This window comes from Belonocnema kinseyi, chromosome 1 (genome assembly GCF_010883055.1).
Source record: "Belonocnema kinseyi isolate 2016_QV_RU_SX_M_011 chromosome 1, B_treatae_v1, whole genome shotgun sequence".
In the NCBI taxonomy this organism is placed as follows: Eukaryota; Metazoa; Arthropoda; class Insecta; order Hymenoptera; family Cynipidae; genus Belonocnema; species Belonocnema kinseyi.
The window spans coordinates 62,305,766-62,326,603 of NC_046657.1; the positions used below are offsets into that span (position 1 = coordinate 62,305,766).

General features: G+C 33.0%; 1 protein-coding gene across 1 annotated transcript; it reads left to right on the forward strand.

Annotated features, from left to right (window-relative positions):
* The first annotated feature begins 558 nt into the window (after positions 1-558).
* Positions 559-1,089, forward strand: LOC117177960 (histone-lysine N-methyltransferase SETMAR-like). Its single transcript, XM_033369103.1, has one exon. It carries the CDS (start codon positions 559-561, stop codon positions 1,087-1,089), a length of 531 nt encoding a protein of 176 aa, XP_033224994.1.
* Positions 1,090-20,838: the final 19,749 nt, after the last annotated feature.

The following is a 20,838-nucleotide window of genomic DNA, read 5'->3' on the forward strand; positions in this document are numbered from 1 at the left end:
GCACATAACATCTCGACTTGTAGGGTATGTCCTTTTTAATTGCCTTTTTGGTTGCTAGAGCTCTGATTCTGTCTTTGATTGTATAAGGCCATTTACCTCTGGAGGATGTGGTTGTGTGGGATCATCAACAAATTAAGAAAGAACATCAATTGCCACTGCCTGATCGTGTAACACATCTTCATATAACTAGTGTTCATTGTCTTTGTTTTACGCGCCACATCAACCTGTTTTTTAATCAACATTGTCCGGTCTTCTAAGATGTGAAGATAAGGTCTGATGTCCTGCACCATAAATTTCAATGGTGACGTGGAACGTGCAGGTCGCCCAAAAGAGGGCATCACGCCAGAAATCGTCGATAAAATCCATGGAATGATATAGGACGATAGGAGAGTAAAAGTTCTTGAGGTGGCTGAGGCTGTAGGGATCTCAACTGAGCGGGTACATTACATTTTACATGAATATTTCGACATGAATAAACTATCCGCGAGATGGGTGCCGCGATTGCTCACACTCGACCATAAGCGCAACCGGGTGACCACTTCAAAAGAGTGTTTGACGATGTTCAACCGCAATCTGAACGAGTTTTCGGGCCGTTTCGTAACCGTGGACGAAACGTGGATCCATCACAACATACCAGAGGCCAAGGAACAATCGAAACAGTGGGTTTCTTCGGCTGAACGTGCACCAAAGAAGGCCAAGGTGGGTCTGGCGGCCAACAAGGTCATGGCCACAGTTTTTTGGGACGCAAGCGGTATCATTCACATCGATTACCTTCAGAAATGTAAAACAATTAGCGGTCAATATTATTCAGAGCTTTTGGAAAGATTCGATACTGATTTAGAGAAAAATCGACCGCATTTGTCGAAGAAAAAAGTCCTGCTCCATCAAGACAATGCACGTGTGCACACGTGTGTAGTTGCGATGGCAAAAATCCATAAATTGCGCTACGAACTGCTACCTCATCCAGCATATTTTACAGATTTAGCACCCTGCGACTATTTCCTGTTTCCAAACTGGAAGAAATGGCTGGGCGGTAAGAGATTTGGGTCAATTGAAGAGGTCATCACCGAAAGAAACGCCTATTTATAAGGCCTTGAGAAAACCTATTATTTGGAAGGAATAAAAAAATTGGAAACACGCTGCACTAAGCGTATCGAACTAAAAGGAGATTATGTTGAGAAATAAAATGCTTTTTGCCGAAAAAAATCTCTTATTTAAAAAGCCACTGACTTATCAAACAGCCTTCGTAGTTCTAATTTGTCGAAAAGTTAGGTGCAATATTTTTTTCAAATTATTTAGTCATTTTCAAAATTATTTTATTTTATGTTTAAAATTTCTTTGATGTTCTGCTTTGTCATTTTCCGTTCAATTTTGGATTGTTCATTTCATTCAAAATTGGCATCAACAGTAGCATTAGTGTCATATTTTTGTAAATAGTCAAAATAGTTGCTTCGTTAAAAAAAGTATTAATAGTGCCTTGCGTGTGAAGCCTTAAATGTTAATATTACTGTTTGAAATTTAAATTTTCTATATTTGTTTAGGTAACTTTTTTGTGAACTATTTGTGTATTGAGTGTACTGCTCTGATTCTTAAAATCGATCTGAAAAAAGAAGCCCTCGGCCCAGATTTATTATCCAGCTTTTGGCTCTGTTGATTCTGCCATTATTGAGCCATGTTTCAAGCGTTGATAATTAAAAAGAGAGATAATTAAGATACCATAAGTTGGGATAAAGCATATTAACCAAAAATTTCTAATCATATTTAAATCTGTAAAGTCATAAATAATCTCCACATTCTTGAGAATATCTTCAAAATTTATAGAATTATTATAAATAGCTTAACTTTGAAAATAAATAAATTCAACTTTAATCTCTTAAAAGCCCATGAAATATTTGAAATATCATTATAACACTTAATTACTAACTGTCATGCCCCTTAAGTTAATGATTCCTAGTAAAAAATATTATTAAATTCGTAAAATTATATTTGCAGCAATGAGTCAAATTAATTTTTATTTATACCCATATATGTGTATACAATTTTAGGACGTCGAATGGTTCCACGGTTAGCTTTACATATCAGCAGTGATTTTTTCAGTCTTTAATTTTGAGATTTTTTTGTAAACCTCTTTTTTCATTGCAACTATTTTTTCTCACAAGTTCCAACGCCAGGACCACGTCCATTCGAGATTACCCACATACTTGGCAGAGAAATTAGTATATATCGTGATGAGATTACTCAGCATATAACCAGCATGGGATTTACAGATAAAAATATATGCCCAACAGAAAATTAGTGTCATCAGTACCAAATTACAAGTAAAACGTATCCGTTTGGTAGCACTGGTAGATACTTGAAGTATTACCGATTAAAGAACGAATACTTTATGGGAGTTGAGATTATATAAATGCAGTAACTATTGCTAACTGTCAATATAATAAGGATAACCAAAGAACATAATTATCTTAAAATTATTCCAACTGATGCTATTAACATTGTATTGTTGGTTCAATTATTTAAATAAAAAAAAGTACATGTGACTAGACTTAAAATGCAATTAGCGCCAATTCGTAGCTGTGTACACTATACCAGAAAAAATTCATCCTTTACTTACGAAAATCAGTTTGAAAATAGGCTAGGCTTAAAAATGACTATCTGTGCAAAAAATGTTACAAGAAAAATTTACAAAATAAAGTTAGTAACCTTGTTGAATTGTAAATATAACTTACTACGGCTGAGTTTCCCGACAGCTCTGAAAAAGTATGCGAGGTAAGGACTGACGTCAAAAGAAAGGATAGGTAAATACACAAAAAAACTATTCATTTAATTGATAATGACGGGTATAATTACAATTCTTATAGGCATCGGTCACGACAAGTGGGGCTTCGCCCAAGAAACACGCTTTGACTGGCACGAATGACGCCATTTTTTAGGCAGGATAAAATTTTATAATCGTTATGAGTGTCCGATGTAGTGACTCAAATACCAGGAATTTCAGATACCAATGGTAAATAATAACCCTAAATTTTAGTAATTACTAAATGACTAGCACAAGTAGGCTGGTGCCCCAAGTTAAATAGCGACTGTTGCTAGTCCATGTTAAACCAATAAGCAATTTTAAGAGAAATGAGATAGTCACTCTACCACGATACGATTTTATAACAAAACTGATGAACTTGGTCGAGATCAGCAACTAACAAATTTCGACGGTGCGTGCCTATCAGTTCGGCACGCGACGTTGAAATGCGATAAGTTGAGTTTATTTACAAGAAAGACAAACAATGAAACAACTTACCTGGCAGTTGGTGTTTCCCTCTGGCCCTTCCTCTTATTTTTTAGTTGTTTTTCTTCTTTAATTTCCTCAAATTAGGTCCGCCGTTTTTGACGAGTCACCCTGTTTACGGCAGGGTAGAATAGCAAATGCATGGATATTAGATTGGCATCTCCGTCCTTCGTTTCATGTGCAATACAATCGACGTTGGATCCATCTAGCGTATACTCATATTGCTAAGATGAGATAATAGATAACCGTTCAGATAATCACGATAATACATAATTACATAAATAATTGTCAGAATAATTATCTATGCATTCCTAGTTTTTTTGTACTGTTTCCTATATGAAAATGTGTTTTATGAAGTTATATGACAGCACTAAAAAATGAATTGGTTTTAGTCATGTATGAATTAATAATGAAATTTCTGAAAATTGGTTTTTTGTCATTCAGAAATATTTTTAAAATAAAAAAAGTAATTAAAAGTTCCAATGTTCACGAAAGTTGCAATTATTTACAAATCAGTCGTCAAAAATTAAATGGAATTTTTTTAAATTAATGAGTTAATATTTTTCGGTAGAATTTCAACTTCAAATAAAATAATGGACTTAACTCGAGCAATGTTTGCCCTCATAAAATACGTTTCTATCGAAATAATAAATTTAGAATCTTATCCATTTCGTGCAATTGATATTATGATATTGTATAATTTTCTTCTTCAAAATTCCGTCTAGCACGAAAACAAGTTATTAGCAAAAAAAGAGACCTGCGCATGATTTTTAGGCGGCTTAGCTTCTGGACAGATGCGTTCAGCACTCATGTGCTATTTTTAAAAACATTTAGTAAATGGATCCTTTTATTTGAACGATGTATCGCCGCTAGTTTTACCGCTAATTGGTACATTATTGCTTGTTGATGTTGTTTTAATTAAAAATTTCGACATTTCACCATGGGAGATTTCTTTACATACCTCCGTTTTGTGAGAACGGGCTTTGCATTTTGTGCTTGTAATTTCGCAGCTTTGAATTATACTTTTCCTGCTACTACTTACTTCGCATTCGCTTTGCTTGCGCTTTTCGTGTTAAGTATGTCAGAAAGCCTTTGATCTTTTCGGATAGTTTTTAATTAACATTTGTACGCTATATTCACCGGTAACGAAAGTAGATTGCCAGTCTGTGGAATTATTCGCCCTCGAAGAATTCTATTTATGTACGTAATTGCAGATTCGCAATAGCTTCGAACACAAACTATTCGAAAATAATAGAATACTTTCTTCTGGTGCTCATCACATTTAAAGAAAGAGCAGTCGAGCCTTCTCTTAAGTATACACGCCTGCACCTTTGCCCGAGATTAGAATATGATATGCCATTTGTCACAATTCGTCCAAGAATACGTTCAGCATGTAAATGCATATCTCTAAAGCAGGTTCCTTTGCTTTTTAAATATAGATATTTTGTTGAAACCATCTACGCACTGAGAACAAGCTTTTGTTGAGGGCAGACGTCGCTTTATCGATTTAATAACTTCAGCTGAGTGGCTGCAGATGTGAGCTATTTCAGGAATGCTATCTATAATTGTCCTATAATCGTTAAATTTGTAATTAAAGGTGATTTGAAGATGGCCTCAAATTGGGAGCATATCCGTTTGTTGGACCTAAAATCATCACTTTTCAAATTACCAAAAAAGTTCTCGAGAGGACCTTGGTTAATATCGCGAGTATCAAAACTCCTAAACCTCAACGACTTTAATTATCTCCAAAGCAATTTGAAACCTTGCAAAGTGTCAATTAAGTTTTGCGGACAAGTTATCTCGGTTTTCACTGGTTTATGTTTTTTAGGTTCAACAAACCTCATGCTCTTTAATTGTGTTCGTGCGTTCCTACAAATCTCCTCGTGGTATGAATTTTCGGACTAGGGGATGCGTTTTCCACCATCGTCGCCGTAACTCACACCGTTGCAGCCGTCTCCGATCTAATTAATTAACTGAAAAACGAAAGTTGTATGAACTCCTTCGAACGACATCTTTTTCTCTCTAATACTTGTCGTGAATGACCCCATAAAAATTGGAATGTACATAAATATCCATGAACAACAAATTTAAGGAAAATCTTATTGCACCTTACAGAAGTGTGTTGCAATATTTAGAAGAAGAAATAGTATAATTTACCGTTAGATCTAATTAGGAGGTCGACAAAGCGAGACATTTTCCGGCTAAGGACCTGCATAATTACTTTTATCCTCATTTTTTTCATCTTCTCAAAATAAACAAAGAATAGATGTCCACCTCGTATGCTGTCACGATCTGCTCCCACGAAGCGAATTTCCTCTTTTCTTGCGTTATATACAGCCGATCGAAATCAATTTCGATATTCTTAGTCGTAAAATTGTTCTTCATACATTTCAACAAGTGTGCAGTATCATAGAGTGGAACAAATCCAACGCCATCGACTAGTATGGTCCAATCTGTGAAGCAATAAACAAAGGTCAAGATTAAAATAAATGTAGAGCAAAACAAAATACAATTTTGTTTGAAATAGCTTACGTTTTCCGATTTTCTTGTCTTTTTTAATCTATCAGTATCCGGCTGTAGTGATTTGATGGCCTTCATATTAGAGGAATCCTGATCACACACTGTTGCAGCAGCTACAAATCCGGCCTTGGTAACAGCTTGAACTACCTCATATATGCTAGATCCTAATTGATTATGTGTAGTTTGTCCAGAAAAAAAGTTGTACGTAACTGGGATCTTTCATCCATTATTGATGCCTTGCAGCATAAAAACTAGTGCATGATCGGCAAATTTGGAGGTTCGATTTGTGCCCCAGTCCTCTACACCAATAATCTTGTACTTCTCAGCGCTATACTGGGCATGCAGCTTCAAGGAAACTTCATCCCACATTAAACCGAAAACCTTGTAGAGTTAATTTGTTAAACGATCAGCCGCTTATTTCAAACAATCCTTAATAGGTTTCGTGACTCCACAATCCAAACGGCTTTTCATCAAAAGTTGACGTACTCTCCGAGAAGTCAGAAAAAGCAAAATAGAAGATAAATATCTGTACGCAGACGCTGACCTTTTGTTAATTGAAAGACATAATAGCCTTTCGTCTGTCATAGATCTCCGACCATTTTTGTGCTTTTTGGTGTTGCGGAGAATCATCGCAATAAATTGTCTTTAAAATGCAGAAAGTTTATCTAGATGTACGCTAAACTCGTCGGCCTTAACATTTTCGGTAAGCTTTCGCATCCTATTTTCATGTCTGTATATACTCATTAACAATTAATTTTTATATTTAAAGTTCCAAATGAACTATTCACGACAATATTTTTTGTTATTATCAAGTAACAACTGCTAGGTCAATAATACCGAATCGCGGCACCATGGGAGATCTTATTCCAACCCAAGTGGCGGCCTTCAGGCTTGCAATGGACTTTGTATATCAGATCTGACTGGCTGTTCTTCGGAAGCACCAGTTCTGAAGCGTCATAGTCGTCAATGATATCCTCAAATAACGGATTGTTTCGGTGCCGAAGGAGCTCTTCGTTTACCACATTCGAACCCTAGTTCTTCCTGCGTGACTTCAGCACAACCTCACGCCCTCTGGCGTTCCACTCATCTTCGATTGGCATCATAGCCGCAATATGGTCAAATGATACAAGTGCCCGCCAAAGGTCTTATCGTCGACGATTGTATCGTTTATTAACGGAAATACGTGTGTACTTATTTCCGGGGTGATAACTTTGTCCACAAAATGTGTTAAGTTGTGTTAAGTGTTGTTGAAATTTAAGCATTCCGATATTTTCACCATAAACGGAATTGAAAACACTCTTCAGATGTTTCCAAGATACCTCATTAACCCGTCGAAAATCAATACACAGACGGTAATTACCGTTCTGCTTATTCTCCTATTTTGAGACACGGAAGTAGATACCGATTTTTCAGATTGATCTAGAATTCTCGTATCATTTATTTATTATAAGTAACACGTTCTTCCCTCAACTTGCTTACTGTTCAATTTTCTTTAGCAATCACTCCAAGCGGAGATCTTCGCAAAGTCGTGGTATGACGATAGAGCGAGAGAGACCATACAAATAATTTTTAACATGAAATTTTACAAATGCTGTGCAGTAGAATGAGCTTTCACTTCAAACGATTTTTTTACTTCATTTACAATCGGCATGAACTCTGATTCAGGTTGAAAAGTTTTAAACACTAAATCATGGGAGGTTTGGAATAAAATGGGGACAGGCTAGTTGGAAGCAGTGGCAGTTTAGATTTACTTTATATATTTAAAAGAGTTTTACCACTTAAAATGTACACAAATGTTAATATTGAATATAGTCTGCCTCAGGGAATAATGATTTACAAGAGTTTCGATAGTAGACAGTAAGTAAATTGAAAGAGCAAGAAACGCGAGGACAACTAACTTGACCTCCTAATTATATTATGCGGTTTTCAGGGAAATTAATTTTTTTGATACCAGACGAAAAATAGTCGATAACTCTAATTAAATAATAATTTTGATTAATTAATTGATATTTTTTGATGAATTTCTTGATAATTTATTATATGATATAATAAAAATTAGATAATCACATATTTAAGAACAGATAGGCCCGTGAAAATGAAATTTATTTGAAAGTGATTGAAAATTACAAAAAATGATAGTATTAGATATTTCCAATGTTTAACAAGCAATATTATAAAAAATTAAAACGTAAAGTATTCTAAAAACAGAAGAAACTATTTTTTGCTGTTGTTCTTTAGCATTATCAGCAAAAATAAATGTTGTATCAACAACGTTACCCAAGTGATTTTCATAAAAAGCCAACATAAAATGAACATTGGTATTTTTTGTATTTCATAAAGGACAGAACATGATTTCGATATAGATAATGCAATACACAAATTACTTGAAATTAAATAGGTGATCTTCAAAAAAAAAAATTGTTCAATTTTTAATGAACAGTTAAAATTACACAATAATTTTTTAGACCGAAAATAAACTTTTAAACAAATATTTTAATTTTCAATATAAAAAAATATTAATGGAAACTAAAAAGCAGAATTCTCAACAAAAAAATTAACCGTTTATATATCAACAGAACACTATTGTTATTCAAAATAAAAAAACTCTTGTATTTTTAAACAAATCAGAAGAATTTTCACACCATAAGGACGAATTTTCATCTAAGAAGCCGAATTTCCAATCATGTAACATTTGAATTTGATTTAAATTTGATTTGATACTTAACTAAATAGTTTAAAGTTGAGTCACAATAAAAAAATTAACTAATGAAAAGAAGGAATTTGTAAAAAACAAGTTGAATTTTTAAACTGAAGATACAAATGTTCTTCAAAACAATTCAATTTGAAAACTGAAAATATAATAATTAAGACAAATTTTGTTTCCAACCAAATTTCTTAATTTTAAACTCAAAACTATCAATCTTCAATAAAAAGAAAAATCTAAAACGAATAAAACAAAAGTTAAGTTTGCAGCCGAAGAAATGGATCTTAAACTAATATAATGAAGTATAATCAAATTAGTTAAAATTTCAACAAAGTAGATTAATTTCAAACCAGAAAATGACTTCACAATGAGAAATTCAATACTTAATAATTGAAATGTTTAGCAAGGAACCTTATGAAAAATTAAAAAAATCAAGTGGTTTTCAACTGAAAGAAATTATTGTTTCCGCTATTCGTCTTCAGCACTATCAGTCATCATAAATATTGCATCAAAAACTTTACCCAAGAGATTTTGATAATAGGCTATTAAGAAACAAAGATTTAAATTATGCATACTTTATTGATGTTTGGAAATAATTTCGATGTAGCTTACATGAAACTCATTAGAAGGGCATATATGTGAAAACTAATATTCTCATAAAAATTATGTAACAGAATTATAAAATATTTAATAAAAATATCCGGAAAATCTATCATTATATTGTTATATAAATAAAATGATGAAATTTTGATATTTTTTCCAAGCTATAAATAAAAACAATAGATAACTACTATGATAATCAAAATGGTAAAACTTGTTGCTTGATTGAACAGAAAAATTATCCAGCCTTGAATTATATTCGTATTTCTATAGCAAAAATTAAAAAGCAAAAACAAAAATGATAAAATTTAAATTGTTTAAAAAAAACCATTTGAGGAATCAAGAAACTTTCTTAATTAAGAAAAATTATTAACATAGGTTGATCATATGTATAGTTTTTTATATAAGCCAAGGCTTTAATTATTGACACTATAAATAACAAAGAATGATTTAATTTTCCCACATTTCATTTTTCATGACTTTTTTCACGATTATAGAAAAAACATTGCAGAAAATCAGTATAGAAATAAAGGACGTAAAAATATAAAAAGTTGAGAAAAAGCAAGAAAGTAGAATAAAATGATTTATTTGTTTGTTTAACGTAGGATTTTGACATATTTTAAGAAATTTCAATTGATTTTGGGTTGATTCGTCAAATTTAGCCAAACTTTCACGAGATTTGAAAGATTTTCAAATATATCAGGAGGTTCTACGAAACTTCAAAGGATTTTAAGAAATTTAAAATTAAAAAAATGTTCAGGAATTTCACAAAACCAAACAATCTTTATGATTTCCAGAAATTTACGTAAGAACGTTTCGAGAAACTTCCACATACTTTAAGGCTTTTTCAGGAATTTTACTGATTTTCTAAATAGAAATTAAAAATTTTATTATTTGGCTGAACCTTTTAATATTTTGTTAGAAATAGTACTATTTCGTTGAGAATGTATAACTTTGGTGCATAATTAACTTTTTTGTTAACAATTCTTTATAACGGGTTGAAAATTGAACTGTTTTGTTGAAAATTTGCCTTTTTAGGTTACAAATTTAACGATTTTGAGATAAAATTGAACTAACTGGTTGAAAATTAACTTTTTTATTAAAAGCTAATAGTTTAAAAGGAAAAGAAACTGAATAACAATGCCCTTATGGATAATTTAAAATACGAAAGAAAAATCTTAAGCATTCGTAAAAAGCGAGATGTACAAACGTTAACATTCAAATATTTACACAGTTCTTTTCAAGGACCAACTAGACCCCTGGTATTTTATTATTTCTAATACGATTATTCCCCACAGAGTTATTAAAATTACAAGAGTCAATAACACTCAAAAAATTCGAATTTTAAAGCTCAACATTTTTCCATTTGAAGCAATAAAAAATAAATTACAAATTAAAGCACTCAAAATGGAATCTTGAGTTTTAAACTCTTAAAATTGACTTTAAAAGCTTTTTGATTCAATAATCTTGATTCAATTCTAAAAAGATATATATCTGCATTATCATTTCCAGTTCTCGATAAATTAATGAATGAATCAATAAACTCTAAAATTTTCAGAATCAAATTATTTTCATCTAAAATAGTTTAAACACCCTTGAAAAGTTTCAAAATTGCATTTCAAAACCTTAAGAAATCTAAAAATTGTTTCACATTTTTCAAACTGGAAATTATTTTTGAAATTTTTTCCCCACTTCTAAAAATCTGTTAAAATGAATCTAACTTTTCCTACGATTTTTAGAAAATCCTGGAAATTTCTTAAAATTATTCCAATTCTTCAAAATTTTAACGATTTAAAGTTTTTCAAGTCAAATAATTCAGTTTCAATTTGTATACTTTTAAATATTTGGTTTTCATTTAATCGTTTTAAATAAAAAGTCAAATATTGCTAAATATTAAATAATTGTCCTTTGTCTTAATTAACAAATTTTCAAATGTTTCTTATAAAAAATTCTCAACTTCAAACGCTTTTACTTTTTACATATTCAAGTCTTCAGGGCTGCATTTTAAAATTCTATAAATTAAAAACGTAAACTTAAAAATAAAAATCTAAAATAGAAAATTTTTTTAAGTATAAGATTTTCGAAGTTGGACAGATTTATCTTCTAAAAATTTGTAAAATTCCCGGTCAGAACATAAATTCACTGTCATTTGCTGGTTTTTTCCGGTCCCGAAAGATTCCCAGTCATTTCCTGGTTTTCCTGATTTCTCGGTCTAGCGACCACCCTGATTTAGCCTAAAGTGAAGATTATAACGAAACTAGAACACATAGGCTTTAATGTCCAAACAATGTTTAATCAATACAAATACATTGGGTTTACAAAAATCTTAGTAGTAGTCTAATTTTTCTTAACAACAGAAGCTAATGGTTTAAAGTAAGATAATTTTGATTGGTTAATAAATTAGCTTTTTGTAGTCTTTCCAATTTCGAATGCACTGATATGTTGATTATAACCGATTGTCTCATAAATAATACAAAAAAATGTTACGTCGGTTGAATTCCGAATCAATATTATATCAATTTTGCCAAACAATGGATCAATGCCATCTGTGTTAATGGTGATAAAATTGCCAACCCTATAAATCGTGCTTTAAATTTCTAGCTTCTTGCAAACTTCATAGTCTGATGGTAGATGACTTTTTACTATACGAGACATTAGGTTGGGACAAGAACTTAGATTTTGAAGCTTTGAAGGAGTCACATTTACTTCTAAGCCGACATTTTTTATGTACCGGAGACACAGTTTTAGTTGTTGTTTAATAATCCAATATTTACAAATGTCAATTCGACTTGTAACGGAATTAGAAGCTTGTTTTATCTCTCTGTGTTTCGACTTAAATCTTCAAGTCCAAATGCCCGTTAATGGCCGCACTTCCAGAATCTTGTATGGGTAGTGTGTTAAAAAATGCAACTGTGGTGTTAATTTACCATATAAATCAATATAAAGTTGATGATGTTCGCTTATTAAACATCTTAGATATTCGCAACGTTCGATATCTATGTAAGGCGACAATACAATTTCAACCATTTTTTGTAGTTTTTTGAAGAATTGCCAATGGATGTCTTTGGGAAAAGGAAAGCTACTCAGTTTATCATGAAATTCGTTAATACGAAAAAGTTTTTTGATGATCATTATTTGGTAAAATGTTTCACCTGTGACAGTTTCACATACACCTTCAAAAAATTCATGAGACAAATCAACTGACGGATTTTCACAACAATGAAATGATGGAATCCTGTTGAATATCATTTCTTCCGCGATGCCAGTTTTTGAAAGATTGTTATTTGGAACATCAACGTAGTAATTTTCTTGATTTTGCAACAAATTATTATCTGCAGTTGTTTGGCGTTCGGTTAAATACGATTTATTTTACATATTCGGCAAAAATAATTGGCTCTAAAAGATTTTGTAAAACTAAGAATTTGATTCAAACCCAAATTCTCTCCAATAAAAAGAGCACTGTATAAATAAACTATTTTTTTTTCATTCCCAAGATTTATTTCAATTCCATTTATTTCCAAGCCTATTAATTGGTCAATAAGATTTGAAAAGAGTACACGACTTTTACCTGCCTTCATGTCAGATGCATGAAAGATTTGTGTTAAAAAAATATTTTGCAAAGATCCTTGTTGTTTTGGGGGCAAACACGCTATTTGAACATCTACAGATTCAACTTTGTGGATAGTAGCATGAGAGCCTTGCTCGTTTCCTAATTCGACTTCATCAAAATATATTTTTAATCTGTAATGCGAATCTTGACTGCAGACCATGCAAACTTCCTTAGAGGTGGTTTTGAACCTCAGGAAAAAACCGTAGAGGAATTATAAACTCAATGTATATAGAAATCCATCCACTGCGCGCACCCCAAGACATTGGATCAGCATGGGGTGAATATTGAACCATCCCATATTTGGCTGAGAAAGGGAGTCTTGTATCCAGGAACGGAAGGATTCGTTATTGATTTTTGATGGCTAGAAGGAAAGATCGGGTTCACCTGCAAAAAATGTTTGAACAAATAGAAATATAATAATAAAAAGTTTATTTGCTAATGAATATTGACATAATATCACTTAGACCAAAGGTAGTTGGCAACAGCTGTTTGCTCATCACGCCGATTCTCAATCAATGCTGCAGCAATTTCTGAAGTCCTAGTGTGGAGACACATTTAGAGTGGCTCTTTAGGGAGAAAGCAAAGCTGTGACCACGTTTTAAAATGTGCAATTTGTGACAAGAGGGTCGACTTTCTACTTTAGCGACCACTGCGAAGAGAAAGCGAGTTTCGACCCGGGATTGAGCTCGTCAGCTCGGATGACTCCTCGAGCCTAACGCGTGTTCTGATTAGTCCCTGTCCTGGTTGCCTCTAGGAGGACGCATAAGGGAGGTTCAGCTATGACTGGAGGACAGCTTTTAGGAACGCTACCGCCATCACCACAGAATTTATATTAAAATACGGTTGAGAGGCTCATCGAAGACTCATGACAAGAATATTGCTCTACTAACAATGCGGTATAGTATCTAAGACGGGAATGAGCTATAAAGGTACCTCACTATAACAGGTATCGATAACGAAATATTCTCGTATCTAGAATCCTTGCAGAATTCTACGCCAGGTAGAGAAGTCTGCAGAACCTTGAAGCTTGTCTACAGCAATTCCGACGCTCGACATCTCTCTAATTATTGATATGAAGAGGTTATAGATGTTAGGTTAGCGGCAGTAGCAGATCGTGGGTAATAGCGCGACTATTTTAAACCTGCTTCCGCTTATCTTGAAGTAGTGGTTAGAGTTGAAAATCCTAAACTACACCAATGGTCTATGAATCTCGTTGATCATTGATGATGTTGATTCTGAACAGGCGACATATATAATAAAAATATAAATAGATAGAATCAGCCTAAAATAGGTTAAACGAATATCAGTAAATCGAATGTGGAGCATCTTTGCATCTCTTAGTGCTACACATCTATTTATTTCATATTTGCGATTGAATTTTTTACTTTAAAAAATCAGAAATTTCACAATACATTAGCTTCAGTAAATAAATCTGCAATTTTTCTAGCATGTTTTATTCAGTGAAAGTATTCAAAATTGAAAATTCATTTATTTCTATTTTTTATATCAAGAATTAACTTCAATGGATGACTATCCACCTGGATTTCCTCCGCGCCAGATAATGCTTCTTCGACGGAGTGACAAATCCTCTTTGAGTCAACTAAGCGAATTAGCCGACCAATATGGTTTAGGTAGGTAACTTTTTTTCCAGATAACTCGTTACAGTTAAATCATGCAGCAAAAAAGTTATCTTGTTGCAGTTTTGTTACTTAAAAAGAGAAAATCCTAGTTTTCTAAAAGTTACTATAAATTTTGCCACCATCCCCCGCAATTTTTGAAATTAACAAGAAGTCGGCATAATTCAAACAACATGTGACTATGCTTTATTTTAAAGAGTGCGCAAAAATACATTTGAAAATACGAAACACAATAGCCATAAAACGGCTCCTACTTAGAATATGTGACAATTAACTATCATGACCTCGCAATAATTTCTGTAATGTCAGCGTGATCCTTTATCAGCATACATCAGTTTAAAATCTCATATAATTCACTTTATCCTGAAATGGTTTATGTACATTTTTTACATTTTACATTTTCGGTTGAAAATTAAAATATGCGGTTTCAAATTCCTGTATTTTATTGAAAATATCTTCTTTTTGGTATAAAGTTGATCTTTTTCGAAAATTCATTTCTTTTCTTGAACTGAATTTGCTTAACTGAAAATTATTAATGTAAAATTTGTAAAAATTAACATTTTTTGTTAAACATTCCACATTTTATTTGACGTTTTTCAACATCCTTTCGACAGAAATCGAATGTCCTATTAAATTAAATGTAAATAGAATAGGCTATTTTTCAAAAATAAATTTCTTTTCCCAATCATTCTGCTGCCCGTACGGGAAAAATCAGGATTATCTCGATTTAAATAATTAATTTTAAGCTAAGTAAGTCGAATTGTAAAAAAAGTATGATTTGGGAAACATTCAGCAGATGAAGCAAATTAATGTCTTGAATACATTTGAAGTAAATTAAAACTTATGTATGTTTTTTTGGATTATATTTTATTTATCAGTAAATAAATAGGTTATATACAACACGTAAATAAAGGAACGAAATCATGATAACAGGTGAGAAATTAAGTGCAGAATAAAACATGGGGACGGTCATCTCTTGATGAAACAATCCTATGAACAAGTTTAAATTTAGGCAAGCATGCGATTGTACATAAAGTCGAATTGAAATTCACTTCAATGCAATAAGCATTATACAGTGACGTTTATTAATTCTTCGAAAGTCAAGGAATGTCACGGCAAAGAAGATTTTGAATAAACCCTTTCAGAATACTGCAATAACTATATAGATTTTTAGCTCTAAAGATGGTTAAAAATCCAAGTATACTATTCACACCTAAATTATCTCAAAGAAAAAAAGCCAATACAAAACAGTAATAATTCTGTTACTAGTTATCTTAGAGCCCTTATGTTTATCGACATGAAAATTATCGTAATAAAAAACTAGTGAAATGAGCAGTTTATCAGGAAATCGCTGTTTTTAATAGCTATATAAGGGCCCTTGACAAAAATGTTTTAAAACTCGGGGAGATGAATTATCGAATTGCTAAATCCAATGTTTTACCATTGGCAAATAAGATGGCACTTGAATTTGGTCTTTGTTCCATATTGCGAATAAGTATCAATTTGTCGCAATAAAACTTGGATTTTGGGGGAATTTAACATTGTGTATCTCGCAAATATTCCCCTCAAGCATAAACTGCGTTAAATTTCGAAAATGGAATATTCAGCAAATGAAACATTTGTCGTATTTCCTTAGTTTTATCATCGTTCCCTCCGACAACTATTGCCAAACGAAAATGTAATATTTTCAGAATTTTTAATTTCGGGCCGGTTCAGGTTTTCGAGTTGCCGCGTCTTGGTACTTGCCGTGCTGTGTCGGAAATCAAATTTAAACCAAAATAAGTCTTAGAGTATCTTCGTATAGCCGGAAAACCTTGCTGGATTAATATTAGCCACCTCACAGTGTGCCAAAATCTAATCGAAGTGGAAAATTACGACTTTGTCGTCGCAGCTGCAGCAAATTTTGTGCAAGGGGTTTTTTCAATTGTTGCTTTCAAATTGGATGTCAAAACTTACAAATTCAAAAGGTTGACCAAATCTAACGGCTACAATTGTTAAAATTACACAAGGTTTTCTAAAGCTTGAGTAAATGAGAAGGATCTGAATTATTTACAGCACGATTAGTACGCATTCAGTGCTATATGACATTTCAATTGATTTTACAACAACTTTAGATCTACTGATTTTCTTTTCCTCTCACCTAGCTTCTAGTAAAATCTACTGAAGTCAGCATTTTTTATACATTTTTAAATTTTACTGGAAGTAAGGAGAAATCTACAGTAAATCAGTACATTTAATTAAGCTTCTTTCAAAATCTTCTAAAATATCATATTGTTCATATTGAGAACGATCATGTTGTAAATTTTACGAATCCATTTTAGGCGTATGTTATGATAGGAGTTTTAGTGTAGCCGTTTTCAAATGTTTGGGATTCGTTGAGAAAAGTCTCCAATAAAAATCTCTATATTATATCTTACAGATGAAGGCTCCAGATATAGGCTAAAATTACATCGAGTAAAAGCAGAGCATGAACAAACCGAATATCGTGCTTCAAGTTCTGAACATACACGTTCGTAAATTCTAATTCTTACAATTAAAAACAAAATTTTCCGAATAAGAAAATCTTAACATAAAGCCGGGTGTCTCGATTCGCAAAATATATTTACTTCATCAAAATTTGATGCCTTGTTTAATATTAACTGACTTTAATATTATGCTGGACCACGCACGTTGGGTTCTCGTTCTCCCATGCCAGTCGCTTTTCAATGTTCTCCATTTTCAAGAACGGCTTAAGCAACGTGCTCCTCTATCCACAGCAGGCGTATCTCAAACGGCGCTGTATCATCTCTAGCTTTCTGAACAAAATTTTTTGGATCTCCGCAAATTATAGGTAGGTTGCTTCTCAAGAAGATTGGTATTCATCGCATCCTCCTTTTTTGTGGTCAAATGCGCCTGACAACTGTTTGGAAAATCGTCAACGTTTTTTACCTCTTTATACCGCTTCACCCACTTTTTTGCAAAACCCTTTAACTTTCACATAGCGTCCTTTTTCGTGCGTGCGAAGAAACGCGACTTCAAACCGACTCGCGTAGGCTTCACTCATGGTACAATACGTCTGTCCCTTGCTTAAAACAAACGATACTGGTTGAAAACTTACAGCGCATCTTAGACTAACCTTTGCTGAGTCTCATACTATAGGTAATTTCTCGGATTCTTTAATTTTGGTGGTTTAGATATGCTGCTTACGTGGCTTTGCATTTGATTGAGTGTCATTGTATTTCGTTTTTACTTCACCTCATTACTTTTACAATGGAGGTTTTATCTGTACAAGAGAAAATTGAAATGGTTCTTATTTATGGAGAAAGTAACAGAAAAATCAAGTATGTTGTCGCTCTTTATGCGCAAAGTGTTCCAGACAGTGGACGTTCTCGCGATTCTTTTTATCGGGTGGTCAACAAATTCTGATGGACGAAAGTGTACAAGCGAAAAAAAGGACCTCTCATGACCCTCATTTCAATACAGGAAAACTAAGTCGCCGCTCCAAAATGTCTCAAAGTAGTAGTTTGAGGGTATGGAAAATGATATTTAGAACAGAGCGACACTTTGTCAATGGGCGCTTCAGCAGATATGAGGGAGCCTAAATTTTTTTTCGACTATTTTTTTCAAACGTGTCGTCTTTCACGAACCACGGTCAGGTTAATTGACATAACATACATTATTGGAGTGTGGAAAAGTAGTAATTGAAAAAAAAATCTTCGGTCCGTATTTTATTGACGGCACTTTAGACGATGATAAAAACAGTAACTTTTTAGAAAATAAATGCTCAGCGTATTATTCGGCAATCGTAAACTATCGAATCGCAGATTAACAAGTGCATCAAACTCAGAAGACACCATTTTGAGCTATTAATGTAAAATTTTTATTAAAAACAAGCACCTCGATTGGAAGAAGGAAGGGGACTCACGAAAATAAACAAGTCGATGGTGAGCAACAAGGGTACTCACCGAAAAAAGCAACCCGATAGTGACAGGCAACATCACTCACAGAAAAAAGCATTTCAAAGGGAACAGACAACTACTTCGTCCAGGCCGTTTTTTCGGGGCAGCGCTGGAGGTAGTTAATTCATAAGCAGTTTACACACTTTGAGCAAAAATAAGAAGCTCGCGTTTTAAAAATATAATTGAGCTTTCTAATTTATTTACTCCGCTTTAATCCCCTTCCCACGTGGATGAAAGTGGCGTTAATAATTAAAACTAACGTATTTTTATGCAGATGCTGAACATCTATAATGATAAATACACATTTTAATTTGAAATTGCCCTGTAAATTGGGATTAGTTAAGTATTTAATTTTAATTTTGAATATCCTCATGAAGTTTAAGATAGGCATGAGTTTGCTTCGAGTTTCAGCTATGAAGCTCTCATCTTTAGAAATGAACGTTGTTATATTATTTATATTTATATTATATATTATGTGGTAAAAATTTGCAAGAAGAAAAGGGATCCACATTATTTAAAAGAGGATTAGTATACATTCAGAAAACGTATGAGTTTGCAGTAGATCTTAAAAGAACTTTAGATCTACTGATTTTCTGTGCATTTTAACCTGCCTACAGTAAAATTTGCTAAACTCGACTTTTTCCATAAGTTTGTACATCTTACTGGAAAGTAGGTAGAAACTATAGAAAATCAGTACACTTGATTCAGCTTCTTTTAAAATCTTCTAAAATGTCATGTTTTCCGTATTCGTACCGATTATGTTGTACATTTTACGAATACATTTTCTGCGTTTGTTATGAGAGGAGTTTTGGGGTCGCCCTTTTAAAATTTTTGGGGTTCGTTAACAAAATTTTTTAATCTAAATCGCTACATTATATTTTACAGATGTAGCTACATCACATCCAGAACACGTCAACATTTCAGCAGTCTTACAAAAACAAACAGTAAAGATGCGTAAGTATTTAATTATTTTTGTGACTAAGACAAAATTTCATAAGCATTTACGACGTTTGTGCAAATTTTCTGAAATTTGTGGAATATGCAATTTCATTATGACGTATGATTTGCAACAAATCTGATTAATCCTGCTTATAATATTGGCCAACTTAATTAGTCATAGCCCTCTATGAGTATACGTTACAGAAAAATAATATAATTCAGACATTGTAAATAATCTTTAGGAATTATATATAATGCCCGGCACGAGTTAGGTGAAGTATAGAATCCTAATTTTGAATTTAATGATGAAGTTAAATATGGGCATGAATTCGCTTCAAGTTCCTGCCATGACGCTGCTGTTATAACTTTTCGTGTTTTCAAAATAAATTCGAAGAAGATTTTTCTTAAAAAAACAAATTTATTTTTAGAAATTTATTACATTTCTGGAATAACCATACACACAATACATCGAAAAAAGGTTCCGTCGACATCTTCCCAAACTGAGATATCTTATAGTTATTGGTCTCCTGATATCGGAAATATATGTTAAAGAGTGAAAATTGACAATTTTTTAGAAAAAAGAATAGCTCAAATGTCGATTTTCATAACGCAAAAAGAAGTGCCACCGACATTCAACATGTTTTTGGCGCAATGCTCATAGGAACTGTCAACTAAGCTATCTGACTGACATGTTGTAGTTTTGGACTTACCAACCAATAATATCGGGGTCTCAGGGTCGAGAAATATAACGATAGCCTTTGGAATCTCTTCGAACCTGCTGATAAATAATATTATTTCAGAATCTCTAGAAAATGCTAGGGAACCTTTAGTAAAAAAGTGGCGTGAAAAGTTTCAGGCCTGATGATGAAAAACAACTTTTTTCGTTTTTTTCTTACTTAATTTTTGAACATAACTTCCCTCAAGGCTAATATATTTCTCATCGCAATGCTCTAATGCAATGATATCGTTTTTATAGACCGATTCGTCAAGTCCCTCAAAATACTCATTTAAAGCATTGATGGCTTCTTCGTTGTTCTGAATTTTTTTACCTCTTAGCCATTTTTAAGGTTAAGGAAAAGATGATAGTCACTGGTCGCCAAATCTGGCGAATATGGTGGATGAGGGAACAATTCCAAATTCAATTTGTTGACTTTAGCCATCGCAACGAACGACTTAGGGAAGATGCGTTGTAATCGACTGTTAGCAAACGCGACACCCAACTAGCACAGTGCTTCTCCATGCCCAAATGTTCATGTAAAATATTGCGTACACGCTCAGTTGACATCCTAGTATACTAAGCTATCTCACTTACCTTTGATCTGTGGTCCTCTATCTCCAGTTTATAAATTTTTCGATCTTTTCGGGAGTTGCGACCTCAACGGGGGCGTCCTGCACGTGGTTTGTCAGAACTGCTCGTGAGACCTTTCTTAACGTCAGAAAACGTCTATTTACTCATCGAAAATGATGAAGAAGAGTCTTTAAGTGTGGAATCAATTTCTTGTTTAATTTAAAGTGGTGATAGGCCTTCTAAATAGAAGTATTTTATGACCACATGCTACACTGATTTTTGCATGTTTGCACAAACAATCGAGGTGTGTTGTTCAGTA

Excerpts from the sequence above, each read along its gene's own strand:
- LOC117177960 (XM_033369103.1), top strand. The coding sequence starts at position 559 with ATGTTCAACCGCAATCTGAACGAGTTTTCGGGCCGTTTCGTAACCGTG.